We start from the raw sequence: 20,023 nt of genomic DNA on the forward strand, positions 1-20,023 counted from the left end.
TTGACCAAATTGTGGATCTTCTGGCAAGGAATCAACAGTAGTGATGGTAAATATGCTTTCTAAAAGGACAGAGGTCAGGACATCAAAATGTCTTCTCTGAAAGGTTTTTGTTCGTTTTCTTTTATATAAAAACGTTGGGAAGTTGGAATAAAATTGGTGGATTTTCCTGCGTCTTCATTTATCACCTCAATAGACCCAGCAGATTTTTATGAATGCTGATGAGAGTTTTTGTCTCATTTTACCGTAAAGTTTTTCTTCTAATGACTTTTGATTTCTATACAGGTTAGTCAATTTTAATCCGCCATTTCTTCGGATTACGTTATTTTGATTACGTTTGTGCATCATTTATATATGTAATCCGCCTCTTTGGAAATAAAACAATTTCATTTTTCTCTGTTTTACTTTCTTTTGAAAAGGATGAACACACTGTTGATGTTCAGTTGTTTTATAATTGCTCAGAGAAGCTTCCAATCACTGTCAATAAGTACAAGACAGGAAACTTGGGCAGATTTAAAACATTACTTCCTGTCTGGAGAAACATGTTGATCAAATCAAAAGAGGAGTCAAATCTCAATCAACCGTGGGTATAAATAATTTTACCTTAGCTGTGTGCAGAGACATTAAACCCTAAATTCTTCAGATCAAATAAAAATAGTTGTAAAACACAGTCAAATTTGGATGCATAGAGTGTACTCTGTCTCCCCCTAGCGGACAAACTTAGACTCATTTCTTGCTTTTAGGGAAATTAGGAAATTCTAATAAATTAGAAACTGCGTGAAACAGAGCACTTTTTGTTTTAAGTGATGAGTGTTGAACCGAGTTAAAAACAACTTAAACATTCAGTCTGCAGGATCTGAAAATATCTATGTTTTAAACTCAAGACTGCAGATACCACAATATAACACACATCTTCAGTCTGGTGTGTTTTGGATGCTAAAAGCCAGACAATCAGTATTCATGGGTCACTTTATTTCTTCGTTGATAGAACCTCACCGACCAGAGGCTCCCATTTTGCAGCGCTCTTATGACTTGGTGGCTTTTACGATCTATCAATCACCTAAATAAAGCTCGACTGCCTGAGCCACTGCCAGGGGAGGTCTGACCTGCGGCCTAGCATGACATTGAAGGAAGGAGTACCACTCACCCAGGAAATCCTATTATACTAAAGTATGATGGATTTCATCACTTGGGAAGCTCATATGTGGAGTGACGTATAATTTGTTATAATTTGTGAGGAAAATTTTTTTTTAAAAATTAAATAAAAAAAGAGATCCGTCTGTTAAATTTTCTTGTTTTTATTTGCTTTTCGTTACATAGATGATATCTTTATTGATGCTGCATTTGGGATTACGCGGAGCTTTTTAAATGAATGTTAAAATTTGTTAATTCCTTGCTGAAGCTGAATGAAAATTACTCAACTGTATTCATGCAATTAAAAAGTTGTTTTTATAGCCAGTTTTTAAATGCCATACAGATCCCTCCCATCACAGAAAAAATAACTACAACTGCTTTATATACATTTGTCTTGGCCTGTAATTTAATGTATTTTTTGTAGCCGTAATAATGCATCTCAAATTTCAGGAAAAAAAGACGAGTTACTTGAATCACTGCAGCCAGAGACTTCTGGCAAAGATATGCTTATGAGTCAAGATTAACAAAAGCTTTTCACCATCATGGAGCTAAAACACCTTTATCAGTGGAAGAAAAAGAAAAAGAGAAAGCTATCCACTTTGAACAAATGTCACACGCACCCCCTGCAAGGAGGCATTTTGTCATTCCTCAGAGATAAAACAAAAAGGTTAATCAGACATCACAAACGCTCTTCTCAACAGTGTAATGCCGTATTTGTTTGTGCAAAAAAAAAAAAAAAAACTCCTGAGTGTGATATTGATTACTCAAGCTAAGAGAATCCCAGTAAGATTTTCAGCTAAAATTCAATAAAAGAAAACATCCCAGCAGGCAACCTTTGGATGCTTGTTTGACTTTATTGACGTTTTAAAATCTCTACAATAAAAAAACAACAACAAAAAGACCAAGTATCGTCGAGTTGTTTCATACCACCGACAAGTCTTTGTCACACATGTTTATCTGCTCGTTGTCCTCACGGAAACTCTTATCTGTCGCCGAACTTTCCCCTTTATTTGTGTAACTGATGTGAAAAGAGTAAACAAACAGTGGACCGAATTTCAGCACTAAGGTCAATGAAAGTGGGACATCGCAGAGGAAGCTTCTCAACTCACCAAAAGAACATTTGGAGTCGCACTACAGGACTAGATGCTCCCTCAGAAGATTAAAAAATAAATAAATAAAGGAAAGAGCCTGAACTGATCATTAAGGCCTGTGAGAAAGAGCCACTGAACTGAGTGAAAAACCTCACTGACACCGGTCGAGTTTTGCAGATCAGGCTTGAAAACCCATCAAACCATCTGAACCATGAAGCTTCCTGGGACAATCATTCTTGCAGCAGCCACTGAAGACTTTGACAGTTTCCTGCTGTTTCCACTACCAGGAAGTGCAACAGGTATGATCGTTCTGTTTTTATCTAAACAAATGTGTAAGCTTTCTGAGTTTTCTCACTTGGACTTTCTACACACAACCATGTTTACTATCAATCTTCTTCGCCGCAGTAGACAATCGAGCCTTAGAACATTTCTACTCACAGGTCAAACCTAGTTTGTGCTCTTGCAGTCTTCTTACAAATCAGTTGACAAAATATTTTAACTTCTTTTCAAATTTTCCTCATATTACAGCCACAAACAATGCATTTTGTCAGAAATTTGTATGACGGACCAATGTAATGTAATTTACGATTACAAATTTGAGGCAAAAAGAATACGTTGCTCAAAAAAAATTGTTGCAGGTGTGGGATGCATTCAGATTTAAGACTCCTGAGTCAAAACAGTTTCATCTGTACTTTGATGCAAGAACACATGAAACTGTCTGTAGGAAGGACTGCACCAGCTTTGCACAACTAGAAAATGCACATTTTCGCCAATAAGACCTTTGCAAAATAGATGACCGAGACGTTAACTTTCAAATCTTTTCAGATATTCTCCTTTTGAATTTTGTGTCTGGTCTTTGACTCAGTCTATCCCGCTGAAGCTTTGGATGTATGTTTAAAGCATTTATCAAACATTTAACAGGTTCTCTTCGACTATTGCCACGTGTAATCGCCCTCGCATCTCAAAGCCGTTTCTCTGTCCTGCTGCTGAATAGTATTTCCGCAAGTGGACCATCGCCATGTTTCACGGTGGGGATGGTGCGTTCACAGTGTGACGTGTTGTTTTCTTCACTGCTGCATTCTTGCATGTATGAGCAATAATAATAACTAAGTTTGTGTTTGAGAGACGTGGCAAAAAGTTTCAGGTCTATGAATCTTTTTGCGAGGCAAAATACATCAACACATCATTTCAAGTCAATATTAGTTTACATTTTATAAATCTTCAATGATCTGAAAATCCTTCTTCCAATTAAGCCTCTGCGGAGGCGAATCTGCCTCTTTCTCTTCTGTCTTAAGTGGAGCGCTTTTATCACCAGGCTGCTCCTCAAATCCATATAACTGCGAGGCGAACGTATTCTAATCTCTTAATTCAATCTAACTGATCTTTGACCACAGAAAGCCTTTTCCTTGTTAAATCGTAATCCCCAGCTGCCTCATCTGCTTAAACGAAGTGTGCAATTTGCAGACATTATTGCCTGGGGTCTGTACAGTCTCCACAGCAGCAGTCAAACACTGGCAGCGGGCGCTTTAGAGCAACATGGAAGGGAGGCCCGCCTGCCCGTAGTAAAAATTAGCCAAAGGAGAGTGCTGGACTTTGCTTCACATTGACCTCTAGCTGTTTTAATTAAATGGGGAGTTTCCTTCTCCTCCTGAGTAATAACTGGCAGAGCTCCTCAGAGGGCCCTTGGCATTCACACTCAAAGCAGTGATAAGTCTTCAGACTGTATAACCCTGCTTTTAATATCGTCGCACTCGACCAAACTGGACGATAAAACGACGGCCAGATGATTCTGGCGTTCTGAAGCCGTACCCCTGCATACAGGTGTTGGTTTCCACAGAGGGGAGATTAGATTTAATGTGCCCTAATTGATGAGAGGGATCAAGAGATATAATCTCCATCCTGGAGTCCGTTTGATTTTAACACAGCTGATGTTCTCAGGAGGTCGTGACAGAAATGCCTCTGGAGCAAAGTTGTTTTTCTCCCTTAGGTGTGTTTACGACAAGTAGCTCAATCATTAGCCTGGGATTGTTTATCTCTTCCATCTTACAATCTGCAGATGCACCAGAGCGAGTATCCAAGTCGTCGGCTTCCCAGACCTATGGTGGTGGGAGTCGTTGCTTCATATGTGCAGACAGAGCCACGGGTAAACACTACGGCGCGTCCAGCTGTGATGGCTGCAAGGGATTCTTCAGGAGGAGCATTCGGAGCAACCAAACATACAACTGCAGGTTAAGTTTCATCATACCAAAATGTTTGCTTTGGCACAGAAAAGCCTGAATATCCCAATATGAAACGATGTTAAACTCTGATTAGAGGTGCCGGGGAGCCCCGCTTCATATGCTATAAAAGTTTCATAAAGGCTTTAGTGGCTCCAGGAGGAAACTAGTTAAGTTTAATAAAGTGTCAAAGCTGATGTCACTGGAGTCAGTGTTGCAGACTTTCAAAGTAAAACCTAAAGTGTCAAGCGATCTCTATATTTTCAATGGAGCTGATTACATAAGTAGCCCTGAAAGAACAGAGGCATATGTGAACCCTGGAGAAATTGTGAATAATTGAGAATATAAACCCATAAAACCAAATAAACTCATACTCTCCATGATCAAAGCTCCTTTTATATAAGACTTTGAGAAATGGGAGACACAATGTTTGACCCATCCATATGTGTACATACATGTAAATATATGTACACGTGTTCACACACACAGACGAAAAAAGGGTTTATTTGCGTAGCTCAAAAATACAAAAATAGATTTCATCTCAACGTATTATATATGATTTAGTGAAATGTTAACCCTTTTATATCTTTCCAGTGTAGTTGATATGGTCATCATTTAGAAACAGTTACTGTTTTCCTTTGTGAATCTACCTGTAGTACAGCACAAAGTCAGCTGAGCATAAAGCTGAAGGGCGCTCACACTGAGCCGGGATCTGTTGGATGTTTCTTCCTGCTAAAGTGAAGTTTTTCTCTTTCACTTGTCACAATATTTATATACAGTAAAATAATTAACATTTCTGTCTGTTGTGGAAAGTGGAAAGTATTGGAAGTTAGCAGCTCAATAAAAACTGTGTGATTTCCTTAAATCAAACTTTGTTTTTGTTTTTTTTACCCCAATTGATGCCACCATCGTTACCTTGATTAAATTATAAAGTGTCTTGTAAAATGAATCTGCTCTATATAAATTAGCTGAATTGTAATTACAGTACAAGTCAGAATGATGTTGTCTTCACTTGTAGCAACTGTAAATATGTACGCATGCTTCAACATGGTGCACATTTTCAGGTTCAACCGGCAATGTGTTGTGGACAAAGACAAAAGGAACCAGTGTCGTTACTGCAGACTGCAGAAATGTTTCAAGGCTGGAATGAGAAAGGAAGGTCAGAGCCTCTTTTGAAAAAATAGACAAACTGCCTTCAGTATTCAGACAGCACATTTTAATTAAACCACAAAAGCTTGCATAATTGTTTCCTATTATAACTCCCTTGTCTAAATGTGTGTGTTTAAATCAATTAAGACTTGTTTCAACTGAACAAAAGGAAAACGTTTTGATCTTTAACATGTTATTGTTCATTTTTCTAAGTGTGCTTGTGTGCAATGCATGTCATTAGCCTCATCTTTCACTGACTGACGCATATGCAGAGAGAAAGGGTCTATTCTCCACACATGAATAATTAAAATTCCTTAGCATGGACTAATATTTGGTTCGCATTTTCCTGGAATAATGTTTCTCCCAACACTCTGAAGTGAAGGCCAGAGGCAAAAAATTTAAATCTGTACTTCACTAATTTGCCTGATTTCCATAACATGCTGCAACATCACTTCTGAGTTGAGCTTGAAGCACAGCCGTGGTGAAGCAATGCACAAGTCTCCACCATGCTGGAGTTTCATACTTGACCTCTGAGCATGTTGTAACCGTTTGCTCAAAATCTGGACTTAACTGCTGACCCACAAAAAATCCTTTAGAATTAAATAGAAAATGTCAGTAAAGCTCAAAAGGTGGCCAACAGCTCATTTACTTTCACATGTATCTTGATTAATGTGTTTTCTAAGCTTCTGATGAATGATTACTGTGCGGCGGCGTCGTGCGTTTGACTTTGTAGGCTTACTGAAATCAGTCTGAGTGCTGTTCATAATGAGCCGTACATAAAATTAATCAAGAAATATGATATTGCTTTGAGAGCAGCAGACGATGCTCTAATTTCATTGTCAGAAGCTTATGTAATTAGCTGTTGAAGACGACATGTTTAAGACAATTATACATCAGACAGTGATTCAAACACTATCCGCTACTACAGTTTCTACAAAAAGTATTCACCCCCTTAGGTGTTTTACTCCCTTTACAAATCAATTGTGATCAGCAAAATTGACCTTTGACAAGACGTCAAAGTGAAATCTAATTCTACAAAATAATAAAACAAAAACTAAGTAATTGCATGTACATTCACCATCTTTAAAGTGACTGATCTAATTCAACAGAAGTCTGGCCAATTGATCCCAAGAGTCTAGAAATCACTCGAGTCCAGTGAATGTGTCCCAATGATCGACAAACTGAAAAGCAGGAGAGATTCACCTCTTTGAATGAAGTGCATAAAGACGCGTTGAGCAGAGCCTTTTAGGTTTTACAGTCACAACCCACTTTTGATTTTGGGTTTTGATTCAGACTTCATGTATTTTTGAGTCACACACAGAAAGGACAATGAGTAAATGACGTAGGCTGAACAAATCAGACGTTTTGCCTTTCTCTCGACATTATTCCAGTCTTCTCTGTTCATTATCACTACATGAAAATGGCAACTGGGTGATATTGCAGTTATAAATTTCCATCAACTTTCTGGAAGTGAATAGCTACTGCCTATTCATCATTGTTTACACCGGCTTACAATGGCAGGGTTGGGATGGTGTCCATCGTTAGTGGTTATTGGGTGAGAGGTAGAGGACATGCTGCCAGTTCATTTCAGAGCAAAAATAAAAACACACTACAAACGACAATGCACACCCACAGTCACTAATCCTAATATAGAGAAGTTAGCCCAACATGCATATTTCTGAACTGAGGAAAAGCCAGAGTACTGCACTGGGAGAACATGCAGACTTGACTGCAGGTCTGGATTTGAACCCATGACCTTCTTGCTGCAAGTCATGCAGCTGGCTGAGTTCACACACAGTAGTAATACCCATTTTGTTCAAAATAATGACAAGATAGACAGCTGTCTCACACAAACCTGACAGGCTGTAACAATACATAACAGTGTAGATATGAACTGCTAGAAGAAGGGGAAAAAAATCAGTACTTCATGAGTAGTTTTATAAAAGGAAGAACTTCACTTTTGTGGTTTAAGTTGTTACCCAAAATCAACAGCATCTCAGTGAAACCTGAGGATAGACAAAGTTCAATAAAGAAGCTTCTTTTACAGGGTGTAGAAGACAGAGGCTATATATGAAGGAACTAATGAACTTTTCTTAAGAAACTCTCCTTGTTTTGGTATCCAGCTGTTCAGAATGAGAGAGACTGCATCAACCCCCACAGAGCCAAGGGACAACCGGTAGGAACTCTGTCCATCAACGTGTTGCTGCAGGCAGAGAACAGCGTGCAACAGGTAACACACTGCTTAGGATCTCAGATTATCTGTGATGAATACTGATACTTCCCTATTCGTGACTGCTAAATGATCCCTTTCTGTTACTGAGAATAACTTAGGTGAAGGTCAGAGATGAAAAAAAAAAAATCTTGGATTACATTTTAGACAGACTCTCCTTGGGTTGGATTTAGTTACTCCTAATTGAACTAAAGGACAAAATTGCACAGGGACCTCTTCTAATCATGGCCCATTTGATGTACCAAGAGGTCTGGCATTGAGGTCTTTTGCCTTCAAGTACGTAATAACAACCAGATATGCGTTTTTAACATTCAAAAGGAATGCACAGGAAGAAAAAAAACAACTAGAAGCCCTTAGAGTTGATTTTGAAAAAGAGAAGCAGTTTTCTTAAATTTGAGGAATGCAACATTTTTAACAAAAACCTATATAAAAAGCGAGTACTTTCCTTTATTATTATTATTATTGATGTATGTGTGTATGGTGTGGCTGCCGAGGAAATTGTGAAAGACGACCTTTGTTTTCTGTCTGTCTGCCCTGGGTTACTGTAGGAAGATGCCACTGTAGCATCACATGCTAAGAGAAACACCAGTCAGCTCAAGGTCAAACTTCTTCCCACTTAGATCAGGTTAAACTGATTCTGCTGCAGGGTTGTTTGCCAACTGACAGAACAAAAAAAATGAAATTACTGAAATATTTCTATCAACTCAATAAAAGCTCATTTTAATTAGATAACTTGCAATGTAGGTTACTCTAAATTCATATTTACCCTTGGAATTGAAGCACTTACAAATGGTAGCTAGTCCCAAAGGTAAAGCCTGCATTTGACAATTTTTATATCCTTAAATCTCCTGCCTTCACAGTTCTCCTACTCAAACCAATTAAATCAACGCTCCACTCAATCCAAATAGGGAACGGGTGGAAATAAATGGCACTGAATCAAGCAAACATTAATTAAATTTAAATTGATTTAATTTAATAAGAACAATTTGTTAGGCATTAGTTGGCAATTTACAAGATTGTATTGTACAACGTGTTCAATTGGAAAAACTATGCGGATTTTGCCGTGTTTTTGATGAGAAAAAGTTTAAAGGAAGTTGGCATCAGCTGGAGTCCGTTTGTATTTTCTACCTAAGCAAGAAAGTAGATTTTGATGCTGCCGTTTAAAACCCAGTTTTGAAAAGATCGAAATAAAATTACACTTAAAAGAAAACTGATTTACCTGCATAACTGTTGGACCCCTTGACCACCGGTGCATTATTCAGGGTTGCTTTTCGTTCTGTTCTCACCTCAGAGTCGTGAGATCAGCGCCAAGAAAACAGCCCGTGTGGGAGACGTGTTTGAATCAATGAAGCAACAGCTCCTCCTGCTGGTGGAATGGGCCAAACATATCCCAGAGTTTTGCAGCCTTCACATAGATGACAGGGTGAGAGGAGCTTTCATTTATGCAAAGTGCTTTGACACTAAAAGATGCTCTACATATATACGAAGCAGAATCAATAAACAACGAATGATTGTTTGTTGCAGCAGCTTCCATTTAAAATATGAAACAGACATCCATGTCCGTTTGTAGGTGACCCTTCTGCGAACCCATTCTGCTGAACATCTGATTCTGGGGGCAGCAAGACGTTCGCTACCCTATAATGACGTCATTCTTTTAGGTAAAATAAGCAGTTTGAACACCATCCATTTCTGCAGAAATTGTTCCGATTATGAATGTTTTCTTTCTTGATCAGGCAACGACTTTGTGATCCCCCTGAGAGGAGCGGAGTTGGAAGTGTCCAGAGTGGCTACCAGAATCCAGGAGGAGCTCGTCAAGCCTCTCAGGGAACTGGACATTACAGACAAAGAGTTTGCTTGCCTCAGAGCCATAGTTTTCTTTGCCCCAGGTCAGCCCACACCTCTCTAAATCTGTGCGTTATAATTTATCTAACAAAACTTTCTGTGGCATCACAAGAACAGAATTCATTTTCAGTTTAGGTCTATTTATATTCTTGCCATCCTCTCCACCCCCGGATATCCTTCTGAGTGGTGTGGCTAAACTGGATTTTAGGAGTAAAACATTTGGATATGTTGAAGTTCTTGACTTTCAGGCAGATTTGGCCGCCTGCTGAGATTAATGACATGCTGATCTGAGGTCCCTGGAGTAGAAGTAGAGCGAAGACCCAAAGAACGACAAACGAACTGCCACAATGATTTCTCTTTGTTCAACAAAGTCAGTCTGTGACAATGATTTAAACATATCATTCCTTAATTCATAAACCACACAGCAGGATAACGCTAAACTGTATGGGTGGATTTACTGATAAGCATTTGGAAAATCCTTTCAGATTGCTTACAAATATAAAATATATTCCACTGATTTGCACCTGGAGATAGTTTTGATCTTTCTCTTGAACAATATTTGCCATTTATATCAAAGCAAAGGACACTTTTGTGTATTCCTCAGGATTTGGATTTATTTATGTACTATGAACACTTTAGAGATAATTAGAACATTTAGCAGGAAATAGTGACTCATAAAAAAGGTGAGATCTATCCACCACTAAAACAGTCAATGAAATACACAAACATCTAACACAGATAACATTAATTCTACTCCATAAATTGATACCAAAAGGGGAAGTTTTAACGACCAGATAATGAAACAATAATATTACTTGAATTACGATCTGTATCGGTCTCTGGAAAGTCTGACTAACCAGTCATAGCTCTGGCAGATTTAGGCTTATATTCGATTGTTTAGATTTTAGGTTTAATTTCACCAACAGGTTTCTTCTGAATGGACGTAACATTATCATTTCGGTGATACAGGAGTCCTGACAAAAACCTAGGTAGAGAATCTATGGAGGGAGTTCAAACTCAGTGTGAAGAAGCTTCAAAACCTTGGAGATCATCAACAAGACTAATTCATCAAAATACCAGTGGAAACATGCAAAAGATGGTCAGCAAATGCAACAGGAGCGATTGCTGAAATTCCAACGTTCTTATGTTGATTATTGGGAAGGTGTTAAAAATCGGGCATGACATTTTAATAAAAAGCAAATAAAAACCGCTCTATCAAATTCCTGCTCCATTAAGATTGTTTCATCGTCTTTTAAGAGATCGCTTGTTTCTTGGTTGGTCTTAAGTATCTTAGTACAGTTCAAACTGGGTCTGTTATCACTTTCTACTGAATAAAATCTTACACTCAAGAGCTGACAAAAATAAAATTGCAACCAAGACAATTGTGGATTAATTCAAAACTTTCTGATATTCTCAATTAGTCAAGGCAATAAGATAATTTTAACACTTGGAGATTTGATGGAATCAGCTGGATCAAGATGCTATTTTGACTGGTCTGACATTTTAAGAAGACCTGTAGAAAAAGTTGAAATTCTCAAATTACATGTTTGTGTGACCCGTAGCAAGTTCAGCTTTTAAAGTAGTTTTATGAAAATCATTTTTCCTTTTTTGCTTGAGTCTCTAATTGCATCTAAGTTTAACTTTCCTTGCATTTTCTCCAGCAGACTGTCCAGGCCTGGAGCACCCTCAGCTGATCCGATATTTGCGTCTCCAGGCCCACGTTCTACTGGAGGAAGCGACGTGTGATCAGAGAGGAAGGTTAGGAGAACTTCTGCTGATTCTTCCTGCTCTGCAGAGCATTTCCTGGCAGATGGTGGAAACGCTCCATTTGGCAAAGCTGCTCGGCGAAGCCAGACTGGACAGCCTGCTGCAAGAGATGCTGCTTGGAGAGGGAACGGCAACGACCCAAGGGCAGTGTGCCGGTAGGAAACGCTGCACTGCAATTACAAAATCAATATTGAAATAACTTAAATGAATGGTGGTCTTCATTTATAGTTGGATTTGTTACGAATGTTTCCTACATCTTTTAGGCAGTATCCTGAACTGTGAGCGTCAGAATGACCTCCGACCTTCTCCTGCCACCTTCACCTCTGAGCTCCCATGCTTCCACTAGTAAGTAATTATAGCAATTAAATGGAAACAATATTTCACCAGATGATTTTATTTTGGCCAATAGTCTAGTAAAATTCAATGTTTAAATATCAACGTAACACAAATATGCCTTTCTCTATATTTTATGGTTACTCAACACTGAAGTCCACACTAAAAGCAATGATAGATGATTTTTCTGTCAGGTCTTGCAGTCGTCCTGCTGCCCACACAGACTGGCACTGAGGTGTACAGACATGGAGAGGCTGCCAATGCGCCCACATTGAACCAGAGGTCCATGTCCTCTACAAGTAAACACCTAAAGGAGCAACAATTCAGCTGAAGGACGAGTGGAGTCCTACCAGGTCTTCAGAGGATCACAAGCAGGCATATAGAGACTCAACCACAAACTCAATAATGAAAACAAACAAAAAAACACCCAGAAATAAACAAGTTGCTGGCAGTTATTTAACTAATGTTTTTAAATACATATATAAATTTTAAAAGTGAAGTTTCAAATACAGGCATGAATCAAACAACTGAACTGATAATATTTAGAATATCAATTAGAACAAAAAAAAGTGGAAAACTGATTTCTGATATTGGAGCACTGAACTGAACAGTGTTGTCCAGCAGAGGGCACTACAATGCTATTATTTGACATTTTCAAAAGACTGATTTTATAAATTAACACCAGGAAAGAAATAGTTTACTTTTAATCTTCCTTAGCTGCGTCTTTATACACACAAAACTGACAACACAACTTCTCTATATCAAAAGATATTTCTCTTGGTCCAGAAATTGAGAATTTATGTTTTGGTTTTTTTGTTGTTGTTTTTTTTACCAAATTCTGAGTCTTCAGACAAAAATGCTAGCAAAAGAGTCTAATGTTCTGTGGTCAAATATTAAGAGTAAGCCCAGCCTAGTACCCATGTGTGAAATTAATGGCAATTAAAACATAATAGAAATAATGTACATGGCAGACCTAACCCCTGAATAAAATCCATCTATTTATTCATCCATTGTCTTCTGCATTGTTTCAAAGAGGTAACACTTTCAAAGAGAGAAAACAGGATGCACTTCTACCCTAGGCCTACTTTCAGGCTCATTCTCGATCAACTTGAAGCTCCAAGGCCACAGTGGATAAATATGGTGTCCCTTCAGCAAGTTCTACACCCCATCCCAGTGGGGTGCTGTGCCTGGACAACCTCCAAAGGAAGAAACCCATGAGACGTCCTGAAGCCGGACAGCCTCAGTTGACTCCTCGGAGACGAGAGGAGCAGCGACTCTCATGTAACTGAGATTCTCGTTCTGATGAGAAGCTCAGAAAGCCCCAGCTTTAGTTTTTCAAAAAGTCATGATATAACTTTGGGTAAAGGTTGGCTGTTTAAAATTTAACCTTCACTTTTAGGCCAAGTTCTTTTTTCACCTTGACAGAATACGATGTTGGTTGCATTTCTGCAGATTAAAATATTAATAATCAATAAATAGGAGTTAAAGTCCCACTCTGACACTCCACCTTCAGCACATAATCACAACAATGCTTTTCATAATACTGTTTATGACCATTCTTAGGATCGCTGTACTAAGAAGTAGTTTGCATGATGAGCTCAACAGACTTGGAGCTCCACCAGATGTTTGCCAATTGCTGCTACCGCTAGTCTGGAGGAGCAGAGTGGGATGGGGTCCTCTGTGAGGTGGGAGCTAGGCGGAAATGGGATGATGAGAACAAGCATTTAGGCACCCTTGAATGGCTTCCACAGGATATTCAAGAATTTGTCAAATATGCACGAAAGAATCAAAGCAACACTCCCGGTATGTTTTTGATGAGGGAATAACTTAATAGCATAAAATAAAGCTAAAAAAAAAGTCAATTTTAAAGAGGAATAAACATCTGTAGTTTGCATAATACATGATTTGAGAGTTTGAGCTCAGGGCACTAGCATTTTTGTTTGTAGTCATTATTCTAGAAGTAAAAAGCCTTTTCAAGTTCACATAAATTGCACTGTGACAGAAAAAATACGACCAGATAAGATCTGTGATCATTCAGCAGTAATGCAAAAGAGCAGGCACTGGAGCCGTTTGAGCTTTAAAAGACGAGGCACACTTTAATAGCAGAACAACATACCAAATGTTTATTTTAGGAGTGGAGTCCTTTGCTCTCAAATAAATGTTGTACCACTCAACTAATGAAGACAGAAAAGAACCGAGATGTCACTACAAGTTCAAACTAGTTATAAAGTGAAGACATAAACATCGTCCCAATTTGGGTCATTTCATCCTTTTGGGGGGTTTAAATGGCATTACTGCAAGGTGTGTGCAACCTGGCAAGGTTCCCGTTTGAGGGTTAGGCTTGCTGATTCATCTCTTAAAGCAAAACTATCTGAAGAAGTATGGCTTTTCTTTTGAAGAAACATACAAGATGACTCCTCCCCCTCTCCCTTCTTGTTATAAAAAATTTGATTCGACTAAATCTTTTAGATTGTTGTTCTTGTAAAACACCCAATGAGGACCTGATTTCAGTTTTATAGTACAGTGCACCACATTTCTTATTTAAAATGTTATGGTGGTCATGCACTCTAACAAGCATGACCACTTGTTACAGTGCTGACATTTAAAAAGATTAATGCAAGTTAATCTTTAGGTCACCAAGGTCAGCAAGGCGCCTCGACGTTACCCCACCACAACAAAAACTCTGCGAATAGTTTGTGTTCCGTCTGTGCTGGTTTGCCTCAAAGGTTTTCGTCAGCATGACATTCTTCTCCAGCTATTGAAAGTCATATTTAGGCGACAGCCCCATCTGGTGGTCAATAATTTTAGACTTTCTTCTTTACAAGATTACAATTGCATAAACACAGACGTTTGCAGCTGTTAAATTGGAAGAATACGGGAGCACAAACTCCACTCAATTAGTTTAGATTTATGCCAGCTGTAAACTCATCTCTGTGGAATAATTATATTAGGGTATTTTCCAGTTGGCTATAGTGAGGAATGATTGCAGCCACAGTTTACACACTTGTAAACTTCAGCTGACATTTTCACAGGCAGGGAACTCTGATTAAAATACATCAACATTGGAGTTCACAGACGGCAACCCTGACCAGAGCGATCTTTGAGCTCCAAATCAGTGCTTGGATTGCAGAGTTTAACATAAACCCACCACTGCACTGACCTACTTGGGTTTGTTTGACCAAGAGAGTTCAGACAGAGAGGAGTGATGTGGGCATGATGAAACGGCTGCGTTTGCTGAGACAAGGCAGAGATGTGTGTGTTGATTTTCTCTGCTGTGACCTTCTGAGAGTTCCACAGTGCAGAATTCGGGTCAAAATCAAAACAACATAATGAGCAGTAAAAGTGTTTTAGAGCAACATAATTACATATCTGCACTAGAAAGCTATGCAGTTGTGTGACAGGTGTCAGCAAAGAGTGAAAGGACGGACAGCACCTGTGCACACGAACCCAAAGACTCTCCACTGGGACAAAACTGAAACCCGACCACCGTTTTGAGTTTTACCATTTCAGACAAGCAGGATGAAAAGCACAAAGATGCGCAACAAATGCCAAATAATTAACTAGTAATTATTCAATTCTGCGGCAAATGATATCTTCCAAAATGCACAGTAGTGTGTCCTCATAACAATTAGTCAAACAGTTTCTCAGTTTGGTTGCTAATGGTAAATTTCCTGTTACAGACTGGGTTCCATGGGAAAACAGATGGGAAAACAGGCATAAAGTTACCCCCCCACCAACCACTCACATGGAAGATGACTGATCCTGTGGAGAGGAACGGAGCATCAGCAGTGTCTCAGTTTGTCTCACAGCTAAGCAGAATTTTTACAGGATTGAATCATTTTTGTTCTCACTTAAAACTTCTGCCTGATGCAAGATAAAGACACAGAGCAACTTCAGTTGAACCTGGCTTTCCTCTGATAATACTGTCCTTAAGCAAACATGCACAGCGTACTTTTGACGGCCAGCCCTGTTTCAACACTTATAGATGCCAATGTCAGACGACTACATTGGCATCTTGGTGGGTGTTTTGGACACCCACCAAGAAAATGAAAAGAAAACCCAGGCTTGGAAGAACAAAACAAGTTCTTCCAAAAATTCTTAAAAATTCTCAAAAAAAAAAAAAAAAGACAAACATGTCTGACCTTCAGTCTGAACATGTGTCTGACAGAGAGCGCAAGTTTTTCCATGACACTCAGCTGTAATTTTTAAAAAATGTCCCTTCGATATATTTAGCACATCTAACATTGTAACATCAGCATTAGATTGTAGGATCTACCAGAGGATGCATTGCAGATGGTAAAACTGCACTCAGGGCAGCATCTGTCTTGTATGTAAACTGATTGGACACTTAGTCTCCAGCGTGGAGAGAAGAAAAAAATAAAAATAAAAACTTTCCACAAACTTGAATCTTTGTCAATTAGACATTTTTTCCACTAAAGCCTCAAAGCTACAGGGAGCATCTCAGAGCTTTTGTTGTCAACATGAGTCTTCCATATCACATCGTCTGACTGAAATGCATGTGTTCAAATCATTTTTCTGCTGGGTGTTCAGTTTATTCTCCTTGGTTCTTCTTGTACTGAGTATTAGTCACTTCAATTCATCTTTTATTTTATCAGTGTTTCTTTTCTCCTATTTTAGTACCTGTGCTTTTCGGTTCTTGTATTCGTTGTTTCCACCTGGGTCTCGTCATCCGGACAGTGTATACATAACGTTGTCGCTCCCTCTCTCTCTTTTTCCATCTATACACTTTGTCTTTCAGTCTAGTCTCAAGTGATGTTATTTTGGCCGCTTTAAAAAGTTTCTTCGGCTCTTTGAATTTTTTCTATTGTCAGTCTGGGTTCTGCAGCACATTCAGTTCTTCTATGTGTATAAAAGCCTCTTGAATCCATTAATCACCTGCCTCTCATGTTTGGACTTTTTAATCATTTCTCCAAGCACCAGTTTCACGACTGATGACACAGCTGTGTCGGTATAAGATGGACTGCGTGTGAAACTGCATCCATAAGAAAGTGTAGGGAGTAAATAAATAATACATTTTAAAAGTTTGTGGTCAAGAGGTTTACTTTTGTATCAACTTGTAGAAACAGCCATGCGTCTCCTTCAACAAATCCATGACTCTTGTGTCTTTAATGGACGTCTGTTATGCTTATTATTCAAATATTTGCTTTCGAGGACCACTGCAAAAAAAAAAAAAGAAAGAAAAGCAGAAACATGTTAAATAGCTGACCGTCAAGCTGAACTTGTTACAGCTATACTGCTGTGCTAGGCAAGAAACTGAAAGCAGGTGACAGACATGGTCTGCATCAGGGCACATCGGAACAGAAAAACCCACAAAAGCACCATAGCTGTCATCACAAAGCAACTTTCGCTCTTTGTCCTGGAAGATACCACAGCTGGGAGCAACAGAAAGACTGTCAGGAGCAGACAGTGATAAATAATGTGCTTTAGACTTAAAATTCATTGACTTTTTCATATTTATTGCAGCTTATAGATAAAGTATATTAATCGCATTCTTTGCCATTGAAAAAAAATATTTAGGAATTGTGTTTTAGCTGGTTTCCAAGAAAGAGAAATCTCACAAATATCTGAAAACACCACAACTTTCTTTCCATTGAGAAAAAGTGCACAACACTCTCACACTGACAGCACCTAGAGACTTGTTTCTCACTCAACACAGCTCACTGGTTCCAGGAAAGCATCCCAGCTAAAGCAGCATTTTCAGGTCAACTTGAAGATGGATTGCGTCAGCAGGCCTGTTAGGACAGCCTGTTGGTCAGCAGTTTTATCTCCCGTTACTCCCTACAACAGGAAAACACCACACTGAGTAACTGAGACAGTTTGCTAAGACGTCAAGCTTCAGCCACCACTCCCAAAATATGAATTATGGTTTGTGGAGAGACAGGGTTTTTTTTTTTTTTTTTTTTTTGTTTGGTTTTGCTATTCCCCTTTTTGAGCGGAGACTAAACCTAGCTTTAAATATAGGTTTTATTACAAACACAACTATCCTTTAAACCTTTACTATTATTGTCGGTAAACTATATTTCTGGCTTGCGTTTTATGCTATGATAACAAATTAATGGACCGTCTTGACGAGAAACAGGCCATGTTAAATAAAGTCCAGATACACAAAGAGAAACATTCCTATGGAGTGAAAACATTTTTAGCACAATTACATAGAAAAAGCAAATATACATTTATCACAGCTGTCTAGATGTAATGTCTCCACATAAAAACAATGCCAGTATGAGCCAAAAATAGAAATAATATTAGGTGTTTAACAATGGCCGACAAAGTATGGTCTTGTGTTCAAATAAAGAAACTGTTTAATGAGGAAATAAATCTAGTTAAAAGTATATTTTCTTTGCAAAACATACCAGAGCATTTAAAGGGAAGAGGGCACCAACACTCAACTTATCTGGGAAGCAAACCTTTCCCAGATCCCATTCAGTCCCAATGTGTGAGAAGAAGCTCAGAGGGAGTTTCCAGGCCCTACTACAACAAACTCACCACCATCACCAGCTTGCACTTGGGCTATGATGCTCAGTCTGACATTTGTCTTGGCAGGAGGAGTCAGTGCCAGCATGAGAGCAGATGACATTAAAAGCATGGGAAAGGGAGTCTTGGGGTATTAGGAATTTGAATTGGCAACACAGAAATAGCAAAGGATGGCCATGAAGTGGTTCGTGAGGGACCAAAGTGCAGAAACCAACACTGACATAAAAAAAATAATAATAATAAAGAGTTATTTGATCATGAACAATATGGAGAGCTTTGAGGTTCAGCAGTGTAATGGAAGAATCCAGCAAGAAACAATGACAACCAAGAGCTTAAATACTGAGGAGACAGGGGTGGAAAATGACAAATGACCCAGATGAACTAATCAGAGATGTGGAAGACTTGTGGCAGAATGAGAACTTAGCAAGGGAGATTAATTAACACAAAATGAGCTTCCAAGCAAACCCGAAACGAGCATGAGAAAATTGATCCAAAATATAAAACTTTAATAGCAATAATAACTGAATATGGCAAGCAGCAATTCCAGATCATCATTTCCAGCCCAAAAATCATTTAAAAACCGCCACAACGCGCAAAAACCCGTTCAATAGTGCTATATGGAGCATGAAGCACAACAGGACTATATTTCAAGAAATTTAATATTACCTTTAAAAAACAAAATCTACAAACCAACAACCAGCAACTACAGGAAGATTGGAGCCAGTAAAGGTGATGACAGCCTCCCCAAACATTCAGACAGGCTCCACAACAACCACGTACTCTATACGCACACACATATGAAAAGCTGCTTCTACAACGTTTGAATATTGGTGCTTACCTTGATGCAGAGTAGACTGTAGGCTGGAAAGCACAACTTTAGTCCTCTCCTGAGCTAAAACACCTTCCTGTGATCAGTGCATGGTTGAGTCAAATTTCTCCAATAACTGTCAAAGAGGACGCCATGTTGCTGATGTCCATCTATTCCGTGTTGGTCCTGAACGGATAGCCATCGAACTTGACAGGAGCGGCAGGCAGAGTAGCTACTGAAGAAGCTCTTTCAATTGGCGCATTAGCTGCAGAAAGGTTGCGCAGTTTGATAGCAGCAAGTGCTAAATTCCGAAAGCAGTCTTATATTTTTGCCCACTTCAGCATTTTAACTCTAGGTTTATCGCTGCAGTTTCACAAAGTTGCTACTAAAACTAGCATTATTCCGGTGTCCACAAGTTCTCCGTTGTCAACGCCCTGCAGGTGACAATAGCCAATCAGTGATGGTGGATAGAGGTCAGGGGGCATTGATTGGTTGAAAATGGTTCCAACAGGTTAACTCAAAATTGAAAAGATCCATACTGCAATCTGGAAGGTGGTGTTAGTGCACCTAAAAGTTGTTTGCCAACCGCCATTAAAAAATGAAAAAGAAGAAGAAAACCTACAAAATCTAAATCAAAATTGCCCAGTTGTGCAGAAACCGCGAATCTTGCTATCTTACAACTCCAAGACCATTGTAACCATAGATTCTAACAATAATAAACAGTGACATAATTAGAGAATGGTGTAAGGATTACAATAGAACCACAAGTGTTAACAATTAATTGTCTGCATTTACAGCCCCTTATTGAACTGTTAAACCAGAAATAATTTATGTGTTCGAAAACTGAAGAGAAATGACACCGATTGAAGACTAAAAGGAGAGGTAAATGTTTTCATACAATCGCAGACATGGCATGAATCAAATAAAAATGTTTCCAAAGTACCTTCTTAGAGTCAGCTGG

General features: G+C 38.8%; 1 protein-coding gene and 1 long non-coding RNA gene across 5 annotated transcripts; one reads left to right on the forward strand and one right to left on the reverse strand.

Moving 5' to 3' along the window:
* The first annotated feature begins 2,223 nt into the window (after window positions 1–2,223).
* On the forward strand, window positions 2,224–12,762 carry hnf4b (hepatic nuclear factor 4, beta). Of its 4 annotated transcripts, none has more exons than XM_015049644.1 (10): window positions 2,224–2,521; window positions 4,279–4,450; window positions 5,503–5,597; window positions 7,711–7,817; window positions 9,109–9,240; window positions 9,388–9,475; window positions 9,551–9,703; window positions 11,321–11,581; window positions 11,690–11,771; window positions 11,938–12,762. In XM_015049644.1, coding segments are annotated over exons 1-10 (1,179 nt in total). In that variant the 5' UTR covers window positions 2,224–2,433; the 3' UTR covers window positions 11,939–12,762. The 4 variants fall into 4 exon arrangements, with proteins under 4 accessions (XP_014905130.1, XP_014905046.1, XP_014905219.1 ...); XM_015049560.1 differs by having other exon boundaries at window positions 11,954–12,762; XM_015049733.1 differs by having other exon boundaries at window positions 11,324–11,581; window positions 11,954–12,762.
* Window positions 12,763–17,219: 4,457 nt separating this feature from the next.
* LOC106954951 (uncharacterized) lies at window positions 17,220–19,568 on the reverse strand. The gene is made up of 2 exons (XR_001426471.1): window positions 19,093–19,568; window positions 17,220–17,558 (listed from the first exon to the last, which is right to left on the reverse strand). It is a non-coding gene; the product is annotated as an uncharacterized LOC106954951 (long non-coding RNA).
* Window positions 19,569–20,023: the final 455 nt, after the last annotated feature.

Source organism: Poecilia latipinna, unplaced genomic scaffold (genome assembly GCF_001443285.1).
Source record: "Poecilia latipinna isolate Pla-1442-1.1 unplaced genomic scaffold, P_latipinna-1.0 Scaffold3, whole genome shotgun sequence".
In the NCBI taxonomy this organism is placed as follows: domain Eukaryota; kingdom Metazoa; phylum Chordata; class Actinopteri; order Cyprinodontiformes; family Poeciliidae; genus Poecilia; species Poecilia latipinna.